Raw genomic sequence first — 23,577 nt, 5'->3', positions numbered from 1 at the left:
CTCCCTTTCCTGGCAGTGATTCTCCCAGAGCTGCTCCCCCCGGGCAGCTCCAGGTGCAGGACAGCTCCTGCAACCTCATTTTCCCCGCAAGCTGCATCCCCGAGCCCGCAGAGCGAGCAGGGCCATCTGCTCCTTGGCAGAGACAGATGATGGGGGAGCAGAGCCACGGGGACACAGCAGCGGGCTCTGGCTGGCACCTGTAGGGCTGGCTGTTGTGGGGTAGCGGCAGGACCAGCCCCGAGCAGCTGCTGCCAGCTCAGTTAGGGACCAAATCCCCTCCCGGCAGCATCAGCGGGTCCCCCGCTGCTCCCGCTCCCCAGCCCCAGCCCCTCCTAGGCTGGGCTTGGGGTCTGCAAAACCCTCCCCGTGAGCCGAGACGGAGGGCTGTGGGAAAAGTTCACGGATCCAGCCACTGGAGGCTGCTCTGGTTATGCATAAATCACCTCTGAGCGCTGCCAGAGCCGCGGAAAAAGCAACCCGGGGAGAGAAAAGGCGGCCGTGGAGAGTTCCAGAGCTGCTGGTGATGCTCCCCGGGCGTGCGGATGCTCCACGGCCTGCACAGCCCGGATTAAAGAGCAGGGATCGGTCCCTTCCCTGAATTATGTGGGTCCAAAGCCCCCTGGAAGGCACAGGAGCCAGACTTTGTTACGGCCAGCCCTAAATGGAAGGAGGAGATGTTCCATCCAGCTGTTCCACAGGCGCTCTGCAGGGGTCTTTTCAGCCCTAACAGTTCCACGATGGGCTTCGGACGGAATTGTGATGCTATGTGTTCGGACGGGAGTTCCTGGAAGTGCCCGGGAGGGATTGTGGGCTCAGCTGAGGGGCAAAAACCCCACCGGCCCTGGGGGAGGAAAACCACGGAATCATTAAGGAAAAGATGTCTGAGATCACCAAGTCCAAGCATGGACCCACCACCACGTTCACCACTAGGCCACGATGTCCCCAGGAGCCACATCCACAGGTTTTTTGGGCACCTCCAGGGGTGGTGACTCCCCCACTGCCCTGGGCAGCTTTACAGCTCCCCGTGGCACAGGCTGTGCCGTCACTGCACTGAGGATGAAGCATTGCAGAGGTGGGTTCTCTGCCTCACAGAGGATTTATCCCAAAGGCTCAGGTCGTGTGGTCAGTCAGTCCAGGGCAGGATGGACTCTTTATCAAAGCAATGATGCAATAAGGACTAATCCTCACTCTTTGCTTGCCTACACTCAGGTCAGGCAGAAGGATTTCTTTTGCCTTGCCTGAGCACGGGAAGAAATCCCAAAGCTCAAGGGGCCCACCCTGCCAGGGGCTGTCCCCTTGTCCAGCCCACCCTCCCCATCCTGCTCACCCCCTGGGACAGTTTTGTGCCCTTCAGTCCCCTCCCAGCCCGAAAATAAACACCTGCCTGCCTGTAAGGAGCGTGATGGAGGGCTGGGAACCCTTGGCAGGGAGGATGAGCAGTAACACAACCCCTCTGTGCCCACCCCAGCACAGCCCCAGGGCAGAGCCTTGGCTCCATCGATTCGCTGCTGGAGGGGCCACTTGAGCCCTGGCAGAGCTGAGCTGTTTTCCATTCAAAGAAAGGAAAAGGAGGAGGAAATAGCCGGCACCGGGCTCATTGTCTGACAGCTGTAGAACCCGCAGAGCCTCGATTTGTGCGGGCCCCGTGCAGGGGGAGGGAGGGAAGCAGCTGCTTTGCTGCAGGCTCTCGGTGTTTATGGGCACTTGACTGTCATGCTCTGCCTTGTTCGGGTCAGGAGCAGCCCAGGATACCTTGAAGTTGCTGCAGAGCAAAGAGGTTAAAAAAAAAGTAAAAAAAGAAAAAAAAAAATCAAAGGAAGAAAACAAGCTGGAAAAAAAAACCCCAGAAAGTTGGTGGCAAAACATGCCGTGAAATCCTGGTGTTCTCTGTCGAGCTGGTCACTGCAGCTTGTCACAGCCTGTCAGCAGAGCAGCTGGGGCACAGGCCACGACTCCTCCAGGCTGGTGGCAGGGGTGGTGCTGACCTGGGACTCGTAGTGTTTCAACCCCCGTGAAGGTGTCAGATCACAGAATCCCTCAGGGAGGTGTCAGATCATCAGGATCGTGGAATGTCCCTGCTCACAGAGAGCCCACGCTCAGCCAGCAGAGCCCGGAGGGCAGAGGGTTGGGAGCAGGGTGGGGGTCCCTGTAACTCTCCCCCCACTCTGAGCTGAGCCCCTGTGACACCCCTGGCTGCAGGAGCTCAGGTTTTACTCTCGGCAAATCCAAACCCCTCCGGGAAATCTGCTTTGGAGGAGAAAGGATTTACAGCCACGTCAGGGTGGAAATTGGGGCCAAGTCCTTGGCAGATTCCCAGTGACTTCATTCAGGGAGGCTGGGACGTGTCTGTGGGGGTTTCCTGGGCTGAGATGCTCTGCCTGTGGCCACGGACAGGGAGCTGCAGTGCCTTTGAGAGGCCCGTGGCTGCTGCTCCCACAAAGCCTCTCCATTCACCGTGTCCGTGGCTCTGAGAACCCCAGCAGCTCAGCTCTAATTTCCAAAGCAGCAAGAACAGCTTAGGAGCTCAAATATAAAGTCAGAGAGAGTTGGGTGCCTAATTCCATTCAATCTCCTTTCTAATTCCTCGCCTTAGGGCTTTGAGGAAGTGGCTGGTTTGATTCGATGGAGAAAAAAAGCTGCTCCATTAGCAGGTCTGATGTTTGAGAGGTTTCTTTCAGGCTGTGATGAAGCCCAGCACCCTCCATCAGGCTGTTCTTGCTGCTAGATCCTATTTTCCCTTCAGTGACATTATGTCTTAAACAGGCTTTCACTGTAATAACATTTGCAGTAATGAAATCACCCGGCTGGGCCGCTCCTTTTAACAGCGAGAATATCTGAGCTGGCTACAAAGGGAGATTTAAATGTCACAGAGAATGTGCTGGATGTGTCCATCAGAAGATAAGGCTTCTCTTTGTGGATGAAGGGAGACGTGGTGGTGACTGCTGGGCACGGGGAGGACAAAGAACAGGGGATGAGGAGGCCGGTGGGGGAGCAGGGGATGGGACGAGGGAAAGGCTCTGATACGGAGAGCTTTTCAAATCCCTCCCCGGCTCGAGGGCTCCTGCAGATGTGGCAGCGTTAAGGCACTGCATCTGAAAGTGAAATGAGTCAAAATCACCTCTTTTCCCTTATTTTTTCCCTCCCTTCCCTGCGCAGCCTGATCCGGTGAGTGCCCCAGGCAGGGGGTGGGATGAGACGGGCCCCGAGGTCCCTTCCAGCCCAAACCATCCCAGGATCCTGCGACTCCCAGTGCAGGCTTTGCCCTCCAGCAGCACTGGCTGGGAGGGAGGAAAGGAGCTGGAGCTGGAGCTGGGGGAGAATGATCCCAGCAGTGACACCCTGGGGAGCTGTTGGCAAGGCAGGAGTTAAGGGATATCAACTCCAATTATCCAGTTATCCAGAAGGGTGGCCTGGCTCGAGGTCACCCCCGGTGCCAGCCCCCTCCCACAGCCACTGGCTCTCCCCAGCAGACAGAAATTCTCATTTTCCCCGTGGGCACTCAAGGTTCCCTGGGCCTGATGTGCTCCAGCTGATTTACACCCCAAAGTGATGTTTCCAATCCAGGGACAAGCCCTTCTGGAAATCTGCCCGCTTGGCTTCCCAGCGTGCAAATTCCCCCCTGCTTTAGCCCCAGCAAAGCTCTCACTTGATTGATTTATTCCAATAGAAAGCTAAAAAAAAATTCCCAGCTCCAGCAAAACCAGTTGTAAGAGTCTCAACACCTCCAAGGCAGGACTTTACCAGCACCCTTTGCTGTGCCTCAGGCTTGATGGTTTGGTTGTTTGTTTGTTTCAGTTTGAGGGTTTTTTGGGGGGTTTTTTTGGTTTTTCTTTTGAGAAACAGCTCCATCAACAACTTGAAGGGTCACATCAGGAACCATCACATCTCACTGCTGGCTCCTAATGGGAACATGACTTGTACCTCCAGCTTGGCTTTCCATCTGCTGCCAGCACAGGCAGTAATGCCACAGTCAAAACGGAAAGTACTCGTGTTCCAGGGAGAGCAGAGCAATAATGAAAGAAGGAAAACACATCAGAGCTGATGATTTAGCCTGAGAAAGGGCAGATCCACCCCCCCTTCCGAAGTGCCCTGTGGCAGGGCTGTGCAAGGAATAACCTTCCCCCAGCAGGAATGTTTGGTGCAATGTGAAGAGAGAGCAATTCTCCCCTTCTGCTTCCTTTTTTTTTTTTTTGCATGAATGTTAATTTTAGAAAAAAAAAATAAAATAAAAAAAAAGTAAAGGTCATGAAGGACAAAAGATTGAGAGGTGGTAAAAAAAACCCAAACCTTCTCCTCCCTCCCCAAAGACCCGGCAGCCTGAGCTGCTTTGCCTAATAGAAACAGGCAGCAGAGAACATTTGGGCTTTAATAATTCTAATTATTCCACGGTATTGTGAAATAAATTAGAAACCCAAATGAAATCAGCGTCCCATGGCGCTGGGAGATGTGCAGTCACAGGATGCAGGTACCCAAACCCAACCCAGGGTTCTGCCTTGCGAAGACGAGACTGAAAATAATAGAAATTACGCTGAGGAACAGCAGAGAAAATGAAACACAAAGTGGCTGCTGCAGAGCCGTGCAGGGGCTGAGGCAAACCCGGCCCTGGGCCACATTTTTCCTCTTCCCAACTTTCCCTGTGACTGAGGGGGCTGTTTTCCCTGTGTCCCTCTCTGCCCTTCTCCCCAGGGACACACAGCTGTCATTCCCTGACCCGGCAGCTCCAGCAGCCCCCAATCCCTTGGGAATGAAGCGCCTTTGGAGCTGGGAAATGCCCAGGGATTGGGCACTCCACGGGCTGTGAAATCCGTGGGGATTGGAGGCAGCCCCGGGAGTGTCTGTGGGAGCTCCCTGGGAGACGCTGGTGGGTCTGAGCAGGTGACAAATCCCCTTTTATTTCCACCCCCAGGCCCAGCTCTGACCCTGGGCACGGCACCCAGGAGCCTTCAGCAGTTGTTCTTGGGGCAGGTGAGCAGGAGGACGATCCACAGAGCCACAGATGGGAGCTGAGGACCAAAAATAGACTCTCCCACAGCGGCAGCGATTCATCAGCGTCCCCATCCATCAGGCTGAGGGATGAGAGGCCAAACAAACCACCCTGCTCCCAGCTGCTGCCATTCCACAGGGGGAAGGGAAATGGCTTGGGAGAACTTGGCTGAGCCCAGGAGGGGCTGACAGGCAGGTCACTGCTGTGTTTGGCTGCTGGCTGCCCGAGGCAGGGGGTGGAAGGAAGGGTCCCACCCCCCCCCCAGGCAGCCCCAGCAGTGCCCACCCGTTATCTCCCCACACAGACCTGGGAGATCTGGTGCCTGAGCAAAAACACCCTCCTGTTTTTCCCCAGGGGAGTCCCACAGTGCAGGATTTCTGGCCCCTCTCCGCCCGTGGCCATCTCTGCTCTGCCAGAGGGGGAGGTTTGCTGGCCAGCCCTCCCTGCACAGCCGGGCCTGGAGCTGTGGCAACCACCCAAGGAACTGCCTTTATCTGCTCCTCACACCTGGCACCTGCAATGGAAACCTTCTCACACCCGAGGAGGATGGGTGTTTTGCCACCTGCAGCACAGGTGTTCAATGGGATGCCCAGGGGGAAGAGGGACAGCGTGGGAGAGGAGGATAACAGCGAGTGCTGCCATCCCTGGCACCAACACACACGGAGTGGGACACAGAGACACTCGAGGGAAAACTCACAGGGATTCTGTGCAAGTCTCCAAGTCCTTCTCACAAAGGGAGAGCCTCTCACTCCCGAGGCAGTGCCTGGAGGACCCTTCCCTGCAGGGCCACGAGTGGGGCTGTGCTGCTGATTGCAGCCTGCTGGAGCAGCCCCACGTGCCCTGGCTCTGCAAAGTCCCTCCATCCTCGTCTTTCTCGCCTGCCGTGATTTCCAGTGTCCCTGGGAAGCTGGAGGCAGAGCAGGGCACCGTTCCTGTAAGAAATCTGACTGTTCAGGAGGAGAGGGAGCTCTGCTAAGCCAGGAGCCTCCGGGAGGCACATCATCCGTGCTCTCATCCCCCTCCCGTCACAGCCCAGCTCGCTCCCTCCTGGCGGAGGGGAGGAAGGATGCCGGGGATGATCCATTAATCATTGTTACGCCCAGAGCTGCAGCTCCCCGCCTGCATCCCGATGGCTCCCGATCCCTGCCACCTTTTTTCACGGCGGCACTTGGCGAGGATTGGTTCGTGCTGCCCCTTCGAGGGGCGCTGATGACCAACCCTTCGGCTCCCAGAGCTCTGAATTTACCGTACGCTCCAGCAGGGGGGGAATTCTGTCACAGCCATACATCTTCCCTGCTCCTCTCCCCCCGGGGGGGAAAAGCCTGGCAGGAGGAGTTTGGGCTGTGGAGAAAACTGGAGTGGGGAGAAGCGAGGAGAGGTTGAGGCTCGGGGAACCCGGGAACTGGAAGATCCACTCAAGGAACAGCCACGTGGGAGGGCAGGACGATGCCAGAACGTGATGATGCGAGCTGATGGGAGATCAGGGTGTCCTAATTTCTGGCCCACGAGGCGCAGCTGCTCCCTGGAGCGTGCCAGGCTCTCTGAGGCTGGGCCCTGCCAGGCTGCTTCCCTGGGCACTGGCACAGTGCTGGGCAGGGCACTTCCATCCCAGGTTACACAAACTGGGGCTGGATGAGCTTGGTCCTGCTCAGGCTTGGATTCCTTCAGCTCCCTGGGCATTCCCAGCTGCTGAAAACTGCCCTTACGAGTCCAGTAGTGATTATTAAAAATTACAAAGCCACCAATCCACGGCTCCCAGTGCTTTAGGAAGGCAGCAGGACCAGCCAGCATTCCCCCATTTCCTCTCCAGAGGAGGATGAGAATGTGCAGTGTCTAAAAATAGCACCAAAACTGGACGTGGAGTGAGTCCCTTGCCTTGCAGAGCTGCTGGACTCCTCCCAGCCCCTCCTGTGAGCTGATCCTGTGCAGGGCAGCAGAGCCTGGTGCTGCCATCTGGGATCAGTGCCCTTCCTCCCTGGGTGTGTTCTGGCACCTCTGCCCATGCAGAACTAATCCCAGATGGCACCTTGTCCCTTCCCACGAGGTCAGGAACCGGCTCCTGCTCCCTGGGTGCCTGACTGAGCCCCCCCTGCCCTGTCACTCAGACCCTGGGACATCTCATTTGAATGCAGGAGAGCATTAAACATGGGAGCAAGAGCTTGGAGAAGACCTTCTGGCCCCTGAAGTTCAGGTCTTTGAGACACAATTCTGTTCATTCCCTTCACTGAACCGAGCTCTGGTGTAACCCTAATGAATCCTTTACCAGTTACAGCAAATTTATTCTTTTGATTTCCCTTTCTCCCCCCATCTTGTTTCACGTGGGCTGGGTTGCTTGTTGTTCTGTTGGGTTTTTCTTCTCCCCCCTCCCTCCCCCCCTTTTATTTAATGTTCCTTTTCTGGCAGCTCCTTCTCTTTATTTCTCTCCAATTTAAAACACAGTTTAAAAAGCTGTGGTTGATTCCAATTAAATACCCCCTTTGGGATTACCCAAACACACACACTCACACAAGGACCCCCCTCTTTGATTGTTTCCAAGGCAACCTATTTAAATATCTCATTCACTGTGTCCAAGTGAGGAGCTGAAGGATTTGGAGAAGCTCCTTCTTTCCTTCCCTGCTCCCTCACCTCCCTCCTCCCCCAAATTACTCATGCTGGGATCCACAGCCTGCACTCTCCAGGCTTTGGCTGGAAGCGCCAGGAATACGTCCTGTGTGCTCCTGGAATTCCAGAGGAGGAGGATTAAGCCAATAATACATGGATTATGATAACCCAGAGCCACTGTGATGGCTGAGGGATGGTGGGAGCTCTGCAGTGACCTCGTGTTCCTTAATGGAAGCAAAAAGCTCTGGAAATGTTTTCCCTCCTGGGCTCCTTCCAAATCCCACTGAAGTCGATGCATCAGAGCCCAGGATTCCTCCCAGCTGCTGCTGATTTAACCCAGAGTCCATCTGCAGGTTTCATTTTCCCTTGTTCTTCTTCTTCCAACACAGATCTGGAAAAGTCTCCTCAGAGATCAGGGGGGGTTGGGGTGGTGTAGCAACATTGCTTGTTTTCCTATTTCATCTCAGCTCTGATTGTTCCCTTGCAATTTTAGCAGCTGAATCACGGCAAGAACATCACAAATTCCACTCTTCTCAAAGGCAGGGGAAGGGAAACGAAAAAAAAAAGAGCTTGAAAACACAGAACAAGGACTTGCAGACCCAGAAGATGAAGCTGACCGTGTCTTTTAGCATTGCTAAAACCTGTGGCTTTTAAAAAAAAAAAGAGATCAGGGTGCTTCTGCACGAGGCTCATAATTTCACCAGTGCTTGGTGAAAGGGTTCACACTGGTAAATATTTTATTCCTCTGCCTAAACCCCGTGTGGTTCAAGCACACACTGCTCCGTGTTCCAGCACAGGGACTGAATAAGAAATGACAGGGCTTGGAAAGTACCTGGCCAGAAAAGAGAACAAAAAGCACTTCCATGGGCGTGATCTGAGGGTGAGGGGCGAGCTGATGGTGCAGAGAGAGGGGGAAGGGTTGTGGCTCATCACAGATCTGCCCAGGGAACTCTGCACAGACAAGAATTTCCCCTGTTTTACTCCGTGTCATTCCAGCAGCACCTTCAACAAATGAAAACCCTCCCGGGCAGTCGATGGCAATTACAGGGATTTATCACAATTGCCAATCAAGGGGTGTTGGGAAGGCTCATCCTCCTTGTTCAAAGGAGCTTTCGGTGCTCACGGGCCACAAGCTGACTTGAGGAAATCAACTGCGGGAAAACTGCAGCTCCCACGGTGTTCCACGACCCCAGCAGACACCTTGGAGCTTAAATTCCTCTCCCCAGCTGTTTTCTGGCCCTCAGCTCACAGCCTGAAGGAATGATTTGGTGGTTTTGAAGGCAGGGAGGGTGTCAGGCAGAAGCCAGGGCATCAAACACCACCCAGGCTCCCCTTGGATGGTGCTCCAAGGGAATGTGAGCAGGTCCTGGCCACACTTGCCCCTTGGGTTTGCTGCTCCAGACCCTGCTGGCCAGGAGTTCTGCCCCTGGCTCTGCTGATCCAGCTGCTGCTTTAACTCGGGAGGCAAAACTAACACACCTCAAGGCAAAAATTCAGCTGTGCCCGGGGGGGTGCAAATGCTTCCTCCCAGATGATTAATGCACATTTCTGAGGACTTTATTCCCTGCTGATAGTGCTGCCAGGAGGAAAATACTCAGCTGATCTCTATCAGCTGGAGCCCTGGCTCTGCAGGACAGGGAAGGGAAGCAATTCAAGCCAATAGAGGGTTGGTAAGAGCCCACATTCCTGCCTTGTCCACGGTTTATTCTGCAACCCACATATTCCTGTTCCCAGGTTTTGGCCAAGCACGTGTGTCAGGGACTGTGTGAACCCCAGGCTGATGCACCTGAGGAACTAAATGAGATCATAAAACTGCCCAGGGATTGCTGACTCCTTCCCTTGACCTCACTGAGCACTTGGCAGCAATTTATGGCTCAAGTTTCCCATCTGAGCAGCCTGGAGAAGGACCTGGAGGTGTGGTGGGACTGGGAGGCAACACTGGAGGGAACCAGCAGGGCCACAGCAAACATTCCCTGCTCCTGCCTGGCATTCCCATCTCCCCTGCATGCCTGTTGCCATCAGCAGGACAATTTGGACTGATTTCCCTGGCTTTCAGTGGGATCTGCTGTGGTTAAAGGGCTTCCAGTGTCCAACTGCCGTTTATTTCAGTGGCCCTTGGGCGCCTAAAGGGGTGTTAAAATGCCACACTCCGGTGATTTTTACACTTTCAGCAGGGCCATTCCTGGTACTCACTGCTGTGGAGGAGCTGCAGTTGACCTGGAAGGCCTTGGCCAGCCCTGGGACAGGTTATCCAGGTCTAACCCACCATCCTCCTGCTCCCTGCCGCTGCTCCAGCCCCATCCCCATCCCCATCCCCATCCCCCTGCTGCCGTGTTTACTGCCTGGCTCTGACACCTCCCCTGGAAAAGGAGTGATTAATTAACAGGGCTCATCATTTCCCAGGAGCTACAACAAGCAAACACCTCTTCCTTTTGAGTTTTCAGGGGGAGGGTTTATCCATCCCATCGGTGACAGGTGCTCAAAAAAAACCACACGGATGCTCGTGTCAACTGCTGTGTTCAAAGAGGTAAACGCAGTTAATTTACCTTCCCCTGGCACAATATGGAGCCTGTCATTTGTGGGGGAGTGGTAGAGCCGTGAGCTGGGGTGTTGTGAAAAGAACACTCGGGCTCCAGCTTTGCTGACAAGAAAGGAAGAGAAGGAGGAAGGAAAAAAAAAAAAGTGAAAAGAGAAAAGGCAAAACAGTTGATATTTAATGGTTTGAGGATCAGGGAAGGCACAGGGTGAAAATAAAATGGAGTTTATGGAATAATTGCTCCTGTGCACGCTTGTCTGTTCCAGAGGATGAGCCGTATCGGCCCTCCTGAAGTGTCACAGCTGATGGAGTGATCCCCAACCGCAGTGGAGCAGGACAAAAGGCTTTTCAAGGAGCTGTGAATAATCCCCGCTGTGGGTGGCTGCGGGCTGGGCAGGCAGACCGAGGATCAGACGGGCTCTGCTCCCACCTGCAGGCACTGCCAGTGCCCGGGGGAATCCAGCAGGGATGTGCCAGGCTCTGCCCCATCACCCGGGTGCTGCCCCAGCACTGACCCAGCCTGGCTGGGAGCAGCCCTGAGGAGAAGGAATGGGGGCTGTTGGTGGATGAGAAGCTCAACATGACCCAGCCATGTGGGTTGGAAGCCCCAAAACCCCCCCATGTGCTGGGCTGCGTGGGAAGGGGAGTGCCCAGCAGGTCCAGGGGGGGATTCTCCCCCTCTGTTCCACTCTCCTGAGGCCCCACCTGCAGTGCTGGATCCAGCAATGGTCCCCCAGCTCCCTGCCTGCCCCCTTAGGCTGATGTCCCCTCCTAATTAAGGCCATCAGACCCGTAATGACCATTTGCAAACAGCTCCACTGTGGAGCTGGGGGCAGACACCTCATCCATCACTGCAGATGGAGAGCACTCCACGTCTCAAAGCAGGGAGGGAGCATTCCAGGGATGGGAAATTAAAAAAAGCCAGAACAGGAGAGGCCATCATTTAAATTCCCCAGTTCCAATTTGGTGAGGTGCTTCTTAGCTGCTGCTAAATATGCTGAGAGGGGCTGGGAGATAAATGGGTCAGGCTTAGCCTTTGTCAGCAACTCCTGCATCTCTAAATCTCCGGGCTCCTTCCAGTGCTGTAATTGTTTACCGGGTTCCCAGACTTAGGGAGGCATTTCCTACTTGGGAAATAGTCCCTCTCTTGGTCAGTAGCCACGAGAGAGGAAGTTTTCCCTGCAGATGGACTGCATCTCCTCACGCTGATAATCTACAGATGGACGGAAGGAGGGTAGAATCATGGAGTGGATTGGGTGGGGAGGGACCTTAATCAGGAGCAAAACCAGCAGGAGATTTGAGGCTGTAGGGCCACTAACAGGGGGAACTGGATGCTGCATTTACCCCTCACTGAGTGCCCAAACTGGGCCAGTGCAGGGGAACACTCACCCCTTGGGTTTTTGAGTTACTGCAGGGGTAGAACAGCACAGCCAAGCACATGGAACTGCTGCTGGTACCCAAAATGGGATTTCTCCATCTTCCAAGCACTGAAAAGGCCTCCAGGCCCAGGAGAGCTCAGATAAAAAGTTGTTGCACTCCCCCAGGGCACCTGCTGCTCGTCCTGGCTCTCTCAACTCGCTCTCAGGGAGCATCTCCTTGGTTAGAATCACAGAATCACAGAATCACAAAATCACAGAATCACAAAATCACAGCCATTTCCACCCTGTCATCCCCTGACTTGGACACTTCCTTGCAGCAGATTTCCCAGGCCCTCCTGTAGCTAATGGGAGGTATTTATTTCCATTCTCTCCGTGCTTCAGTTTTAAGGAGGGCAATAATTCAATGTATCTCATTTTGGGGGAGTGAAAGATTACCCTTATTTTCAGCTCAGGTTTTTTTGGTGTGTTTTATTTCCCTCTCTCTCTTTTTTTTTTTTTTTCTTTTTATTGAGCTCTGAACATTAATAATCAACCCTCATTAATTCACTTAATTCTTCAAATCCTCATATTCTTCATGCCCAGCACTATAAAGCCAAAGAGGAGACTAATGAAAGCTGAAGACATGGTTAGAGTTATTAAAAATCAATTTTTTTTTTTTATTTGGTAACCCTAGGGGTGTTAATATTCTCATCTCACATCTTCACAGTGTCATTCCTCCCACAGGAATCCTGAATTTCGTGGCTTTTCGGGACGCAGGAGGGGCCTCTTCCAGGTTCCTGGGAAAGCTGAATTTTAAAGTGTCGACCTGCAAGCCGTGATGTTCCAACAGCACCTTCTCCTTGTGGGGGCTGCTGACCTTTCTGGGGCACAGGAGGTGGATAAAGAGCCCCTCTACCAGAGGTGGAGGAACAGAACAGACTTTTGCCAGCACCTCCTTCCCCTCCCAGGGCTGGGAATGGACCTGCAGGGGGTGATCCCTCAACTTCCAGCCCCACCCGGGTGGGAGAAGAGGCTTTTTGGGGATGGGCTGGAGGGGACACTCAGCTTTGAGCCTCCCAGGGCAGCTTTCACCTCCAGGAGTGACTTTCCAGGGGATTTCCATTGTGTATTCTGGCCAGGCTCCTGCGGGGATTCGCTTTTAAATCTCCTATTCAAACAGATAATTAAAACATAATGGTGTTTACATTACAGATGGAGCTGGGAGAAAAATAATAATAGTAATAATAATCATAATAAACACTACTTTGCTGCTCAGGGGAGTTTGTCAAATGGCTCCTGGAGAGGCTTGGCACACTTTAATGAGTTTAAAGAAGAGGATTTACACTGAGCAAACTTACTCCATTGTTCACAGGTGGCTGCTGAGGTGAAGCAGCATCCACAAGACCCAGAGTAGAGAGTCTGCAGCAGGACAAAATCAGAAAAAAATAATATAAAAAAAGGGAAAAGGGTATTAAAATCCCATAACTTTTACAGCAGTGGATATGTAGAATGGAATTGCAGCTCTGCAGAGTCCAGAAGCTGTTCTAAATTAATGGCTCGGCTTTTCCAGTCCATTCAAACAAGCTCATTTCATGCAAGATAAATTACAGGACCCTGCCACCCTCCCTCCCCGAGAGAGCTTTGGATAATTCATGATGTGAGCGTAAGGGATCTGCTCTGGAGGCTTCAGCCTTGGATTCACCCAAAACCAACTGGAAAAAAGAAGTTCCTGTCTAAGCAAAAAGAGGGAGAGGAGCAAAGGCAGCTCCTGGTACAGCCCCCTGAACCAGCCCCGAGAGAATTGAGGGCTGTGCTGATGAAATGCCTTCTAAAAACGGGTGGGTTTATCTGCTCCCCTCCTGCCAGCACCATCCCTGCCGCCCCCCTGCTCTGTTTTTGTCACCCACTCGGGCCACTTCATTCCTTCGTTCTCCTTCCTTTTGGGAAGAGCTGAGGTGTAATTATCGCCGTGATTAACGCCCTTGTGCAGCTAATTGTAATTGCACCTCCTCATCAAGGTGGTGAGCCTCAGTTACTCGTCTCTGCTTCGTGTTTTTTCCTCTTCTCCCACTTTCTGGAAGTTGCCTCCACTGCCCACAACACCCCGGCCTCCCAAACCCCTCTGTGTCCCCCAGAGGGATTAATTCGAGGCCATAATAATGAATAAAGGCCAGATCATTGGGTGGTGTAAATCGATGCAGCTTCCCCTCGTGTCAACACGAGTGATTTACAGCAGGGGGGGGATGCTGGATGTTTTACTGAGAAACTGGTGACATCCAAGGAAATATATCTGCCTTAGAGGCACTCTGTGATAGGGTTCCCACGTATCGAGAAATGCATAATTTTTCTTTTTATACCTCCATCCTCTTATATATTTTGGAGGAATGAGAAAAAATCGGCCCCCGCCGCGTCCTTGCTGGGCCGTAGATTATGCAGCACTTTGAAAAGGCATTTCATTCTGCACCTTGCAAGCACGCAGGGGACTGATCCCCCTCCTGCCCCTGTCAATTTTTATGTGGTGTAGCTGTCGATTGGAATCGAGCAGCTCCTGCTTTACACCCCAGTGAGGGCAAGCAGCGTCAGGCACCAGGTGAATATATCAGTTTTGCAGGGAGGGTGTTAGAATAAATCCTAATCCAAGCCACAAACAGGAAGCTCAGCAGTCAAAGCCACATATTTAACGACTTCCACAACAATATGGTTTTCAGCTCAAAAGCCGGTCGGGGTTTTGCCTGGCTCGCTCTAAACCACGGACAGGGCACAAGATTTATGAATTGGGTGGGCACCCAGCAGCTCAGAGCAGAGGCTCTGATGGACCTGAACTCCTCTGGGTGCTGAGGAAATACAAAATGCCATCGGGTGGGAGCCTGATGGAAAACTGTCAGAGTGGATTCCTCGCTCCATCCTCCTCTGGGCAAGGGCTTTAATCCTGGGCATGGGCTCCAGGCTGGGCCCTCCCAGCCACAGCAAGTGCTGCCTTCAGAATCCATCCCCATCCCCAAAGAACTGCCTGGCTGGCTGAATGAAGAGGTGAACTCCCAACCTGAAAATTACTGCTGCATTAATAAAGCGACGGTGAGCGAATTGTCCTGGAGCTGCCAGAGCCAACCAAGATTATTAAACCAGGCCCCTGATTTAATTAGAGCCCTCAAAACTCGTGCTAAACCCCCCAAAAATGCAGCTGTCAGCTGGAAGAGGGGCTGTGTGCAGGGGGGGGGGGTCACTGCAAAGGGCAGTACATGGGTGGTTATTGAATCAGCTGCTGCTGGGGGGAGCAGGGGGGGCAGAGCCCAGCACAGCCCCAGGTGAATTCTGCCTGCCCAGCACTCTGTGGAACACCCTGAAAGAGCAGCCCTGGCAGGGGACTGAGAGCTGGAGGTGGCCCTGCAGCCTCCCCCCAGTGCCAATTCAATTAGATGCCCCCAGCCTGAGCAGCAGAAAACAGACCTGAGGTAAATGCCTCGTGACTGACTAAGCATTACACACTATTTATCCTCCAACTCTTAGTCTGGGTTTGAACTGTGGCTACAGGAAAAAAAAGCCACCACTGCCCGTGACTGGAGCTGTGAGCTGATAGGAAGCTTTTTTTTTTTTTTTTTTTTTTTTTTCCCCTTTTGAAGAAAATCAATTTTCAGACTTCAAAGGCTCCATACCTCAACCGCTTTTTTTTCCTGGCCCAAAACTCTGCTGCGTGTTTTTCCTCAGCTGACTAAAACGATCAGCATGACTGGGACTTACTCCAGCATCTGAAAACTGCCATAAATCACATTTCTGCCCTTTTTCCCAGCATTGGTACCCAACCTGCATCCTCTGTAACACAACCAGCTCTGAGATCAGAGCACAGACTCCCTTTAAGGGTGACAAGCACTGAAAAGAAAGTGAAGGCAAATTAAGCTTCAGAAAAGAAAAGTTAAATGACTCCACTGTTATCTGGGTGGTTTTCCAATGGACCCATCAGAGTTGGGAGAATTATTTTAATTGATAGCTACAGATCAACAATAAGATAAATGGAGAGATTAAAAAACAGCCTTCACACTCAGCTGGGGCCGGAGGAAATTGTCAGCCCTGGCTAATTGTTCTATTTTGCAGTTTTAATTAAGCGCAGCCTCCTGATCGAGCTGCTCCAGACAGTGGCCGAGCCTGGGCACATCAGATCTCCCAGAGCTCCCTGGATGTGCTTTTAACTCCTTGGAACCAGCCCCTGCGACCTGAGTGCTGGCACTGCTCTAACAGCAGGTCTCTCACACCCAGGGTCACCCAAATTCACCACAGCTCATGGCACTGCATTTAGGAGATGCTGTGTGTGCCTGTAAGTGCATCTCCTGATGTGCAGGAAGGGGATCCATCTCACCATCACTGTTCAGCAAAGTTTTTAACTGTGTGCTTAACTTTAAACGGCAAATCAAACCAGAGCAGCCAACGGGAGCCCTTTGTGTGTTTATTGACTCTCCCACACCCACAAAATGCCCAAAGAACTGCCCAGAGACCAAGTGAGGACACACCTGCACTCCCTGCCTGTCCCTGCTCCTGATTTGTGGGGTGCTCTTGCCCAGGCTGGGTGTGCAGGGCTGGGCACCAGGGCTGGCACTGTGTGTGTGCCTCTCGTGTCCCTGCTCTCCTCCTCCTCCCCAGGCTCTCCCTGCACCAGGGATGCTTCTCTGGCCACACCCAAACCACAGACATCTCCCAAAAATTCAGGTTGTGCCCAACAGCCTCATCCTTAATCCCTCCACTTGAGTGTATTGATAAGGAAATACCAATTAAGATTCACATTCCCATGCTGGACCTGCAGTTGGAGACTAAGGAGATTATGTGATCATTCTAATTTCACACCCAGGAACGTTAAATAATTATAACTTTATCTCATTCGAGCAGCAACGGCCCATGAGCTCCAGGGGCCTTTTGGCCTATTTGCTGGTACCACTGCAGATGTCCCCTGACCTTCAGTGGGAAACAGCCTGGGTGGCCCCTCTGTGCCTTCAGCAGGGAGGTTTCTGCAGGAGAGGCAGGGCTGGCTGTTCCAAAGAGCTGCCCCAGCTCCTCAGGCACCTCCAGGCGTGGAGGACAATATTAACCAGGAGCTGCCAGAGCAGCAGTGGCGGCTCTGCAGCACACAGGGATAAACTCAGGTTTGCTGATGGAGCTGAGATGAAGGAGGGGTTCCACGCACCTCAATCTGCCAGCCCCACGTGAAATCCAGCAGGAGCAGCAGGACACAGAATCAGAAGGGTTTGGGTTGGAAGGGACCTTAAAGCTCATCCCATCCCACCCCCTGCCACGAGCAGGGACACCTTCCACGAGCCCAGGTTGCTCCAACCATAAAAAGTGTGAATAAACCAGAATAAGGGAAGAGTTTTTAGAAAAAAAAGGCGGTAGAGAGGGATTAGGATTCAGGCCAGCCCCGTGTTCAGCCTTCCCAACATATGATCCATGTAAGGAGAAGGCAGCAGCACATCTGAGCAGAATTACAGGTGGCTGAATTAATTAGCTCCAAATCCCAACACCCCCAAACATCAGGCGCTGGGATTAAGGACTCAAAGCTAGTTTGCTGCTGAGTCCCAAACCTCAGCTATTATTTGGATTCAAATGGGAAGTGTTGCAGATGGGTTTGTCGAGGGAAGGAGAGAGCTGTCTTTTCCTATTCTCCCTCCAGCTAAAGCAGAAAGGCACCTTTCCCTTCCCTTCCCTTCCCTTCCCTTCCCTTCCCTTCAAATGTGGGGTGGAAATCACTGCAGCCTTCCCTGCCCCTCCCTGGAACTGCTTCCCACCTCAACAACAGGCAAAGAAAAACCCACCTCAGCACTTTTATTTTTTTTTTTTTTCTTGCCAAGGGAGGGAAAATAAATAAATAAAGAAATAAGGTACATTTTCGAGCATTTTAGATCGTGGCTCCTGCAAATTAGAAAGTGCAGACGCTTTCCCTGGCTGGAATAGAGGCAATTACACTGTGAAAGAAAAGTGCTATTTCCACCCCTGTCGCCTCACAGCCCTGCTAATGCTTTGAAGATACACGAGATACACTTATTTGAGGCGAGCAGGATGTCCACCTTCAGCAGTTTGTGTCTGCTCTGAGATCGGGGGAGGGAGGAAATAGCTTTGCTTTGTATTAGTTCTCGCAGCAGTTAAATAAAAGTTTTTCTTTTTTTCTGAAAGCCTCGGGGACTGAACTTCTTTTCATCCACAAAAGGCTGCAAAACTTTCCTCCACGGGGTTCTTCAGGCCCCAGACCTGCCATGGCCTTCCACTGCTGGTTATTTACAGTACCTGCTATTTATTTATATATATATATATATACATATACACACCTCAGAACTCGCTCAACAACTTCTGTGTGCAGGAAAACACCCTGAAATAACGATGAGCAATATTGCCCCTCTGATTCAGGATATTGCACCACATTTTTTTTCCTCCCCCAGCCACCCCTTCCTCGCTCCATATGGAGGAGCCATCCACCAGCAGCATATGTGTTTAATCAACTTTAATGCTCCCACAGACTATAAGTAAGAGAAATGTTCTGGGCAGGGAATAATTATCATTTTAATTGCATTAGAGGAGCTGTGGATGGTGCAATCTCAGGCTGGGAAGGAGCAGCCAGGAGGTGGATCAGGAATATGGGCTGGGGGAGCAAATCCCAGGGAAGATGGACAGGGAATGCCAAAGTCTGATTAAACTCATGGAATATCTTTCCAGCTGGAGCTGAGGTTTCTCTCCCTTTGCCCCAAGGCACATCTCCCAGTTTTGCTCTAAACCTACAAGGGTTGCAAACATTCCTTTCCACAAAGAAACAAGTGCTGGGTGCCGAGATCCACATGTAATCACATCCCTGCAACAAACACAGCCTTAAGAACAAACAGTAAATAGAGAGCCTTGTACTGATGCAATCACAAACCCCAGCAACATTATAAATCCCCTTGGAGGCTTTGAATATCTCCTGCCTATCCTTAAAAGCCTGCAATCCAAAGCAGTGTTTGCTCAGTGAGGTTTTTTTCGTTCAATAAATTTTCCACAGGTCTCTGCTCTGGGTGTATGTGGGGGGTTGGTTCTTGAAGTCTTACAGGTCTGGCTGGAGCAGAATTTTATTATTATTATTATTATTATTATTATTATTATTATTATTATTATTATTATTATTATTATTATTATTATTATTATTATTATTATTCTTTATTCCCACTCCTGACTGGCTCTGTCACTGGAGTGCCCAGGGATCAGCCAAGTCATGGATTGTGTTGTATGAACATTTTTGGGGCCCTTCTCACTTGTTTGCATTTTGCTCTGCCACAGAGGAACTTCAGGGAAAGGGGAAGAGGATTCAGGAATTTAAAAAAAAAAAAAGAAAAAAAAAGTCAGTGCTCTGATTTGCCTCAGGTTTGCTTTGGGCTTGCTCATTTGTATTTAATGGCTGTGTTTCTTTTCAGCCCCAAATTATAAAATATCTAAAGCAAAGCTCTTTTTATTTATTTTTTTTTTTTTAAAGATCACCTGTAGAAGCACCTCAGCCTTTTCCCCCATCTCCTTCCTTGGATTAGTATCACCACAAAATCAAGGAGAATAAGGCCTGAATTACGCTCCTGGAACCAGTTTTATCAGAGTCCCATCTTCTGACACAGCACCTTAAATTTTAAGCCCATTGTTATGCTTTGCATCGAGCATCAGCTTGAAATACACTTGTTTTTGGCCCAGTAGTAGCAATATTTCACATCCTGATCCTCTGCAGGGCTAAGTAATAAATATGCATCAGCCCATTATTCAAGCAAGGAGGTTTGGTTTTGTTTTTTTTTTTTTTTTTTAAACCTTCCCAGCTCTTGAGGCACCTCAGCCTCTCGGGGACACACTCAGAAAGCGAGGCAGCTCTCATCCATCCCATCCAGGGGCAAAAGGGTGTTGTTGAGAGCAGCCAAGTCACCAGACTAAACAACCTCCTTCACATCAGCCAGGACCTGCCTGTGAATGTGAAAAAACACCTGCCTTTAATTTCCTCAGACAACTACGGGTTCTTCCTCAACATAAATAATAATCAATGGGAGCTGTGCAGATGGGCTGTGAGAAAAAAAGGGCTCCTGTCAAGTTCTGGTATCAATTTTACATCCCAAAAATTGATTCAGATCATCATCTGGGATTTTCTGTGCTTATCTGAGCCTGTGATAGCAGGGTAACATTGCTGAGAGTGTTTATCCCACACACACACACAAAAACGAAGCTTTGTGCTCAAACACCAGCGTTTCCTGGGGGAGATTTACCTCCTGGGGGAGGGAGGGGGGGAACAAATTCAAGGTCAGCATCTCACTTAGCTTCCAAAGCCGCTGTTCTTAAATTCTTAATGGGACTTTTCGAACTCAGGCTGTTCCATTCCGGGATCTCAGAAAGGAAGGAGTGGGGAAAACAAGCCCAGTTTGCTGCCAAAGCCCCAGCTGGGTGTCTGACTCCCAGGCACCAGAAATCATCGCCTCTTTTTAAAGCAGAACAATGGGGGGAACGGGAGCACCACCAAGGTCTTTGCCGCAGCTCTGCTTTTTACGAGGTAAACAATCACTGCGTTTATCATCACCCCCTGCACTGAGCAGAGGGCAGACATCGCTTGTTCCATCTAAACGGGACATCCTTCTGCTTCCACGACCTCTGAGATGGCTCCATCCTCCCCTCTCTGTCCTCTGGCTGTGAGATGATCCCCGATGCTTTGGGACAGGACCTTCAGCTCCGCTTTGGGACACGCGCAGGGTAATCGGCCCTGAAAACAATTTCCCCGTGATTAAAGATCTGCTGCCGCTAAAGATATTTAAAGCAGGAATCATCCCGAATAATGGACTTGGCAACGTGCACCAGAGATGACAGAAATTGCTGGCACAGCGCAGAAAACAAACATCAAAAGACAAAATAGCAGCAGACGCTGCGAAGCGCTGGAATTTTTATTTTTTTTTTTTTTTTTTTTCCCTTTTGGCTCGTGCCGTTTCGCCAAGGTTGTTTGTGCATCCTTGTGTAATCCCAGCTAATGGCACAAACGCTTTAATTCAAGATATTCTCTGAGATCATCTCCCTGGGATGGCACCTACGCTCATTCTTGCTCCTGTTGTGAACCACCCTCTTGGTTCTAAATGAAAAACCACATTCAGCAGCAAAAAAACTGGCGGGGCTGTGTTCTGTTTTGCAGTTTTTATTCCACTTCATTTGCTTTCCTTTTTTTTTTCCCCCCCTAAAGAAACGCTGGGGAAGTGGCAGCGTGGCCTGTTCCTCCATCCCTCCCTCCTCTTCTTCCAAGGGAACCCTCCCAAAATACGCCTGCCTGTTCCCTCCTGTGGTCACTGCTGTCGCCCAGCTGCCCTCTGCTGATAACCCAGCCCATAACTGGTTCTAAGGGATGTGACTGGGAGGCTGTTGGAGTTCCTGGGGTTCCCCCCACCGAGGGCACAACCCTCGAGCCCCAAGGTCAGGGCTGGCAGCACCACCTTCCCCAGGGAAGCACCTGGCAGGATCAGGGGGTGTGTCAGTGCTGCTGTCAGTCATTGTCCCCAGGCCAGTGCTCCAGGGTGACCTGCCCCTGGTTCAGATCACTCTGCAGGCCCCAAAAAGACACTCAGGAGGGGCCTGACAGCGCGAGGACGAGGCCACAGCGGAGATGAGACAAGTTCTTGTGGCATCAGCCCTTGTGCTCGGCGTTCCGGTGTCAGAGCCCACGGGAAGGTGTGAGCAGTGTGAGACGAGCCCAGGCCGAGCTGGGGTTGTCCTTTCCGCCCCAGGGAGCTGATCTTTGGTGGCTCTGGAGGGGCAGAGCCTCTTCTCTTCATCTATCCTTGCCCCAGAGGTGGGGGAGGGAGTGAAGAGCAGATCTCACATCACTAGTGCTGTTTCTTTGAGCTTTATATGCAAGTGAGACAAACACGCAGACACCTCAAATGCCACACGGTGCTGCATCTCAGGAGCCTTTCCAATTAAGGGGCCTTGGAAGAGCCTGTAGGAACTGCCAAGAGGGGACAGGTGGGAGCCAAGAAAACCCCTTTGGGGTTTGCTGAGAAACAGCAAAGGCATCAAAGAGAGCTTGGGAAGAGGGGACGACAGAGGAACAGCAGAGAGAGGTGAGGCAGAGACCTTGCTCAGAGCTGAGCAGGCTGAAGGGGGATGGTGCTGAGGGGCTGCAGTGCCAGGGACACCCAGAAGGGACCGATTGACGGAGCTGAAACACGAAGGAAGAGGCGTTTGGTGGGACCAATTAGAGGCAGAGTGCCCCTGGAAGGTTTTGGTTTTTTTTTTCCCAGGGTCAGAGGATAACGCCCCCGAAAGTTTAAAGACCTTTCAGCACAGCAGCGCAGCAGCCCTGCCAAATCCTGCTGTCAGTTTGAAGGCTTGTTAGCAACACTCCTCTGGTTTATCTCCGGGTGATTAGTGGGTTTCCAGGCTCTCAGATCCCACGAAAGAGCAAGGGCTAACAAGGTTTAGATTTGGCCTTCCCCATATAAAAGCAACAGCATTTTTACTTCATTTACTTGGTTGTTTGAGGCTTTTTGCTTTGGGTTTTTTTGTGTGTGAGTGTGTTTTGGTTTTTTTTAGGGGGAAAACTTGTTCTGGTCAGGAACCTCACTTTGTGAACGTTCTGACAGTAATAAATGTATCCAATTACTTCCACTGGAGTTTCTTAAATTCACTGGTATTTGTGCAAACACTCCCACGTACACACAGAGTTATATGGGGATTAGATCCTTAAACAAGCATAATTACTGTCTGTGCAGGCACAGGCACCATCTATAGATAGATCCACACAAACACAAGGCATCAGCACAAGAATCCCTGGGATGGAGCCACAGGGAGGGCTGTTCACACAACCCCTTATGCAGAAATGTGTCCATGGACAACACAGGCGTGTGCAGGAGCCCAGTGCATGTGTTTATCAGCACAGTCTGCAGGCTCAGTGTGTTTGCACAGGCTCCTGCGCCCATCTGATGCAGCTCAGCAAGATGGAGAGGTTCAAAACCTTCCTTATGGAGGCGGGATGGGTGTGTGTGTGTGTGTGTGGGGGGGGAGAGTCTTGCTCTTCACAGAGCTAATTTTCCTAATTAAAATGCTCCTGGTCAAGCGCACGACATTAGCGTGAGTTATTGCCAGATGGCAAAACCAAGGATTAGGGGTGGGAAAAGCCACCGGAGCCTGCCTGTGGGTGCTGGCGCTGCCTGCCAAGGCGCAGCTCATCCCTGTGCTCGCAGCGAGCCACCCTGCACACGAGAGCTGTGCCCCTGCCATCGCCAGGACCCCTGGCAGGCTCTCCCAGCACTGCGGAGCCTCCTCCCTTTCCCAGTTTTCCCATCCCCATTCCCGGTTTTCCCATCCCCATTCCCGGTTTTCCCATTCCCATTCCCATTCCCATTCCCATTTCCCAATCCCCACTGGAGCGGCGCTTCCCTCCGCCACCCACAGGTGGCGCTGCGCAGTCGCCGTTCGGCCCCAAAACTCTGCGAAATCTTTTTTCTTTTAAATTTATTTATTTTTATTTTTTAATTTTTTATTTTTTTTTTTTTTGGTGTTTTTGTTTCGTTGTGTTGTGGCAGAAAACGCCGAATCGAGCTGCGGATGCGCTGTGTAACTTCACCAGCCGTGGGTGAGTCTGGCACCTCCCGCGTGTGTAAACTGTGCTCCTGCTGAGCCGGGGGGTCACTCAGGGGTGTCCCCGGTCACCAGCCTTGCCCACAGGTGTTTTCTGAAGTCCCACAGGCCATCCCCAGTCACAGGAGAGCCTAGAGGTGCATTGGTTCACAAACCCCCTTTGCAGCAGGCACAGCATCAGCAGAGGGGACTGTCCCGCACGCAGGGCTGGACTGTGAGACCACAACCCCTGAGGGCACAAACCCGACCCAGCCACCTCCACAGGGAAGCAGCAAAGTGCCCAGTTCCCTGACTGGGTGGGTGTTCAGTGCCTCTCTGGCCCCCCAAAAGCTCCTGAGCAGGAGCAAAGATCACCTCCCAACGCAGAGCGCCAGAGCTGCTCAGGAAACAGCCCAGCAGGGAAATGGTCAGCCCTCAAATGTCACCAGAGGTCAGGAGTGTCGATCTGTTAATGCCAAGCAGTTTTAGGGAGCACAGGTTCCCTTCAGCTAATGTTAATGGCTGATTTC

General features: G+C 51.8%; 1 protein-coding gene across 1 annotated transcript in view; it reads left to right on the top strand.

The window, feature by feature from the left end:
- The first annotated feature begins 4,431 nt into the window (after positions 1-4,431).
- UNC5D (unc-5 netrin receptor D) overlaps positions 4,432-23,577 on the top strand; it is a 197,379-nt gene continuing 178,233 nt past the window's right edge. The window contains exon 1 of the mRNA XM_027897376.1: positions 4,432-4,465. Coding sequence (XP_027753177.1) covers positions 4,432-4,465 — 34 coding nt within the window. The remainder of the gene's footprint in view (positions 4,466-23,577) is intronic.

The sequence above is a fragment of the Empidonax traillii genome, unplaced genomic scaffold (assembly GCF_003031625.1).
Source record: "Empidonax traillii isolate 1590-97213 ecotype Southwest subspecies unplaced genomic scaffold, ASM303162v1 scaffold540:size480560, whole genome shotgun sequence".
Classification (NCBI taxonomy): domain Eukaryota; kingdom Metazoa; phylum Chordata; class Aves; order Passeriformes; family Tyrannidae; genus Empidonax; species Empidonax traillii.
Note: the sequence above shows the minus strand (reverse complement) of the source record. Positions and strands in the feature narration are given on the sequence as shown.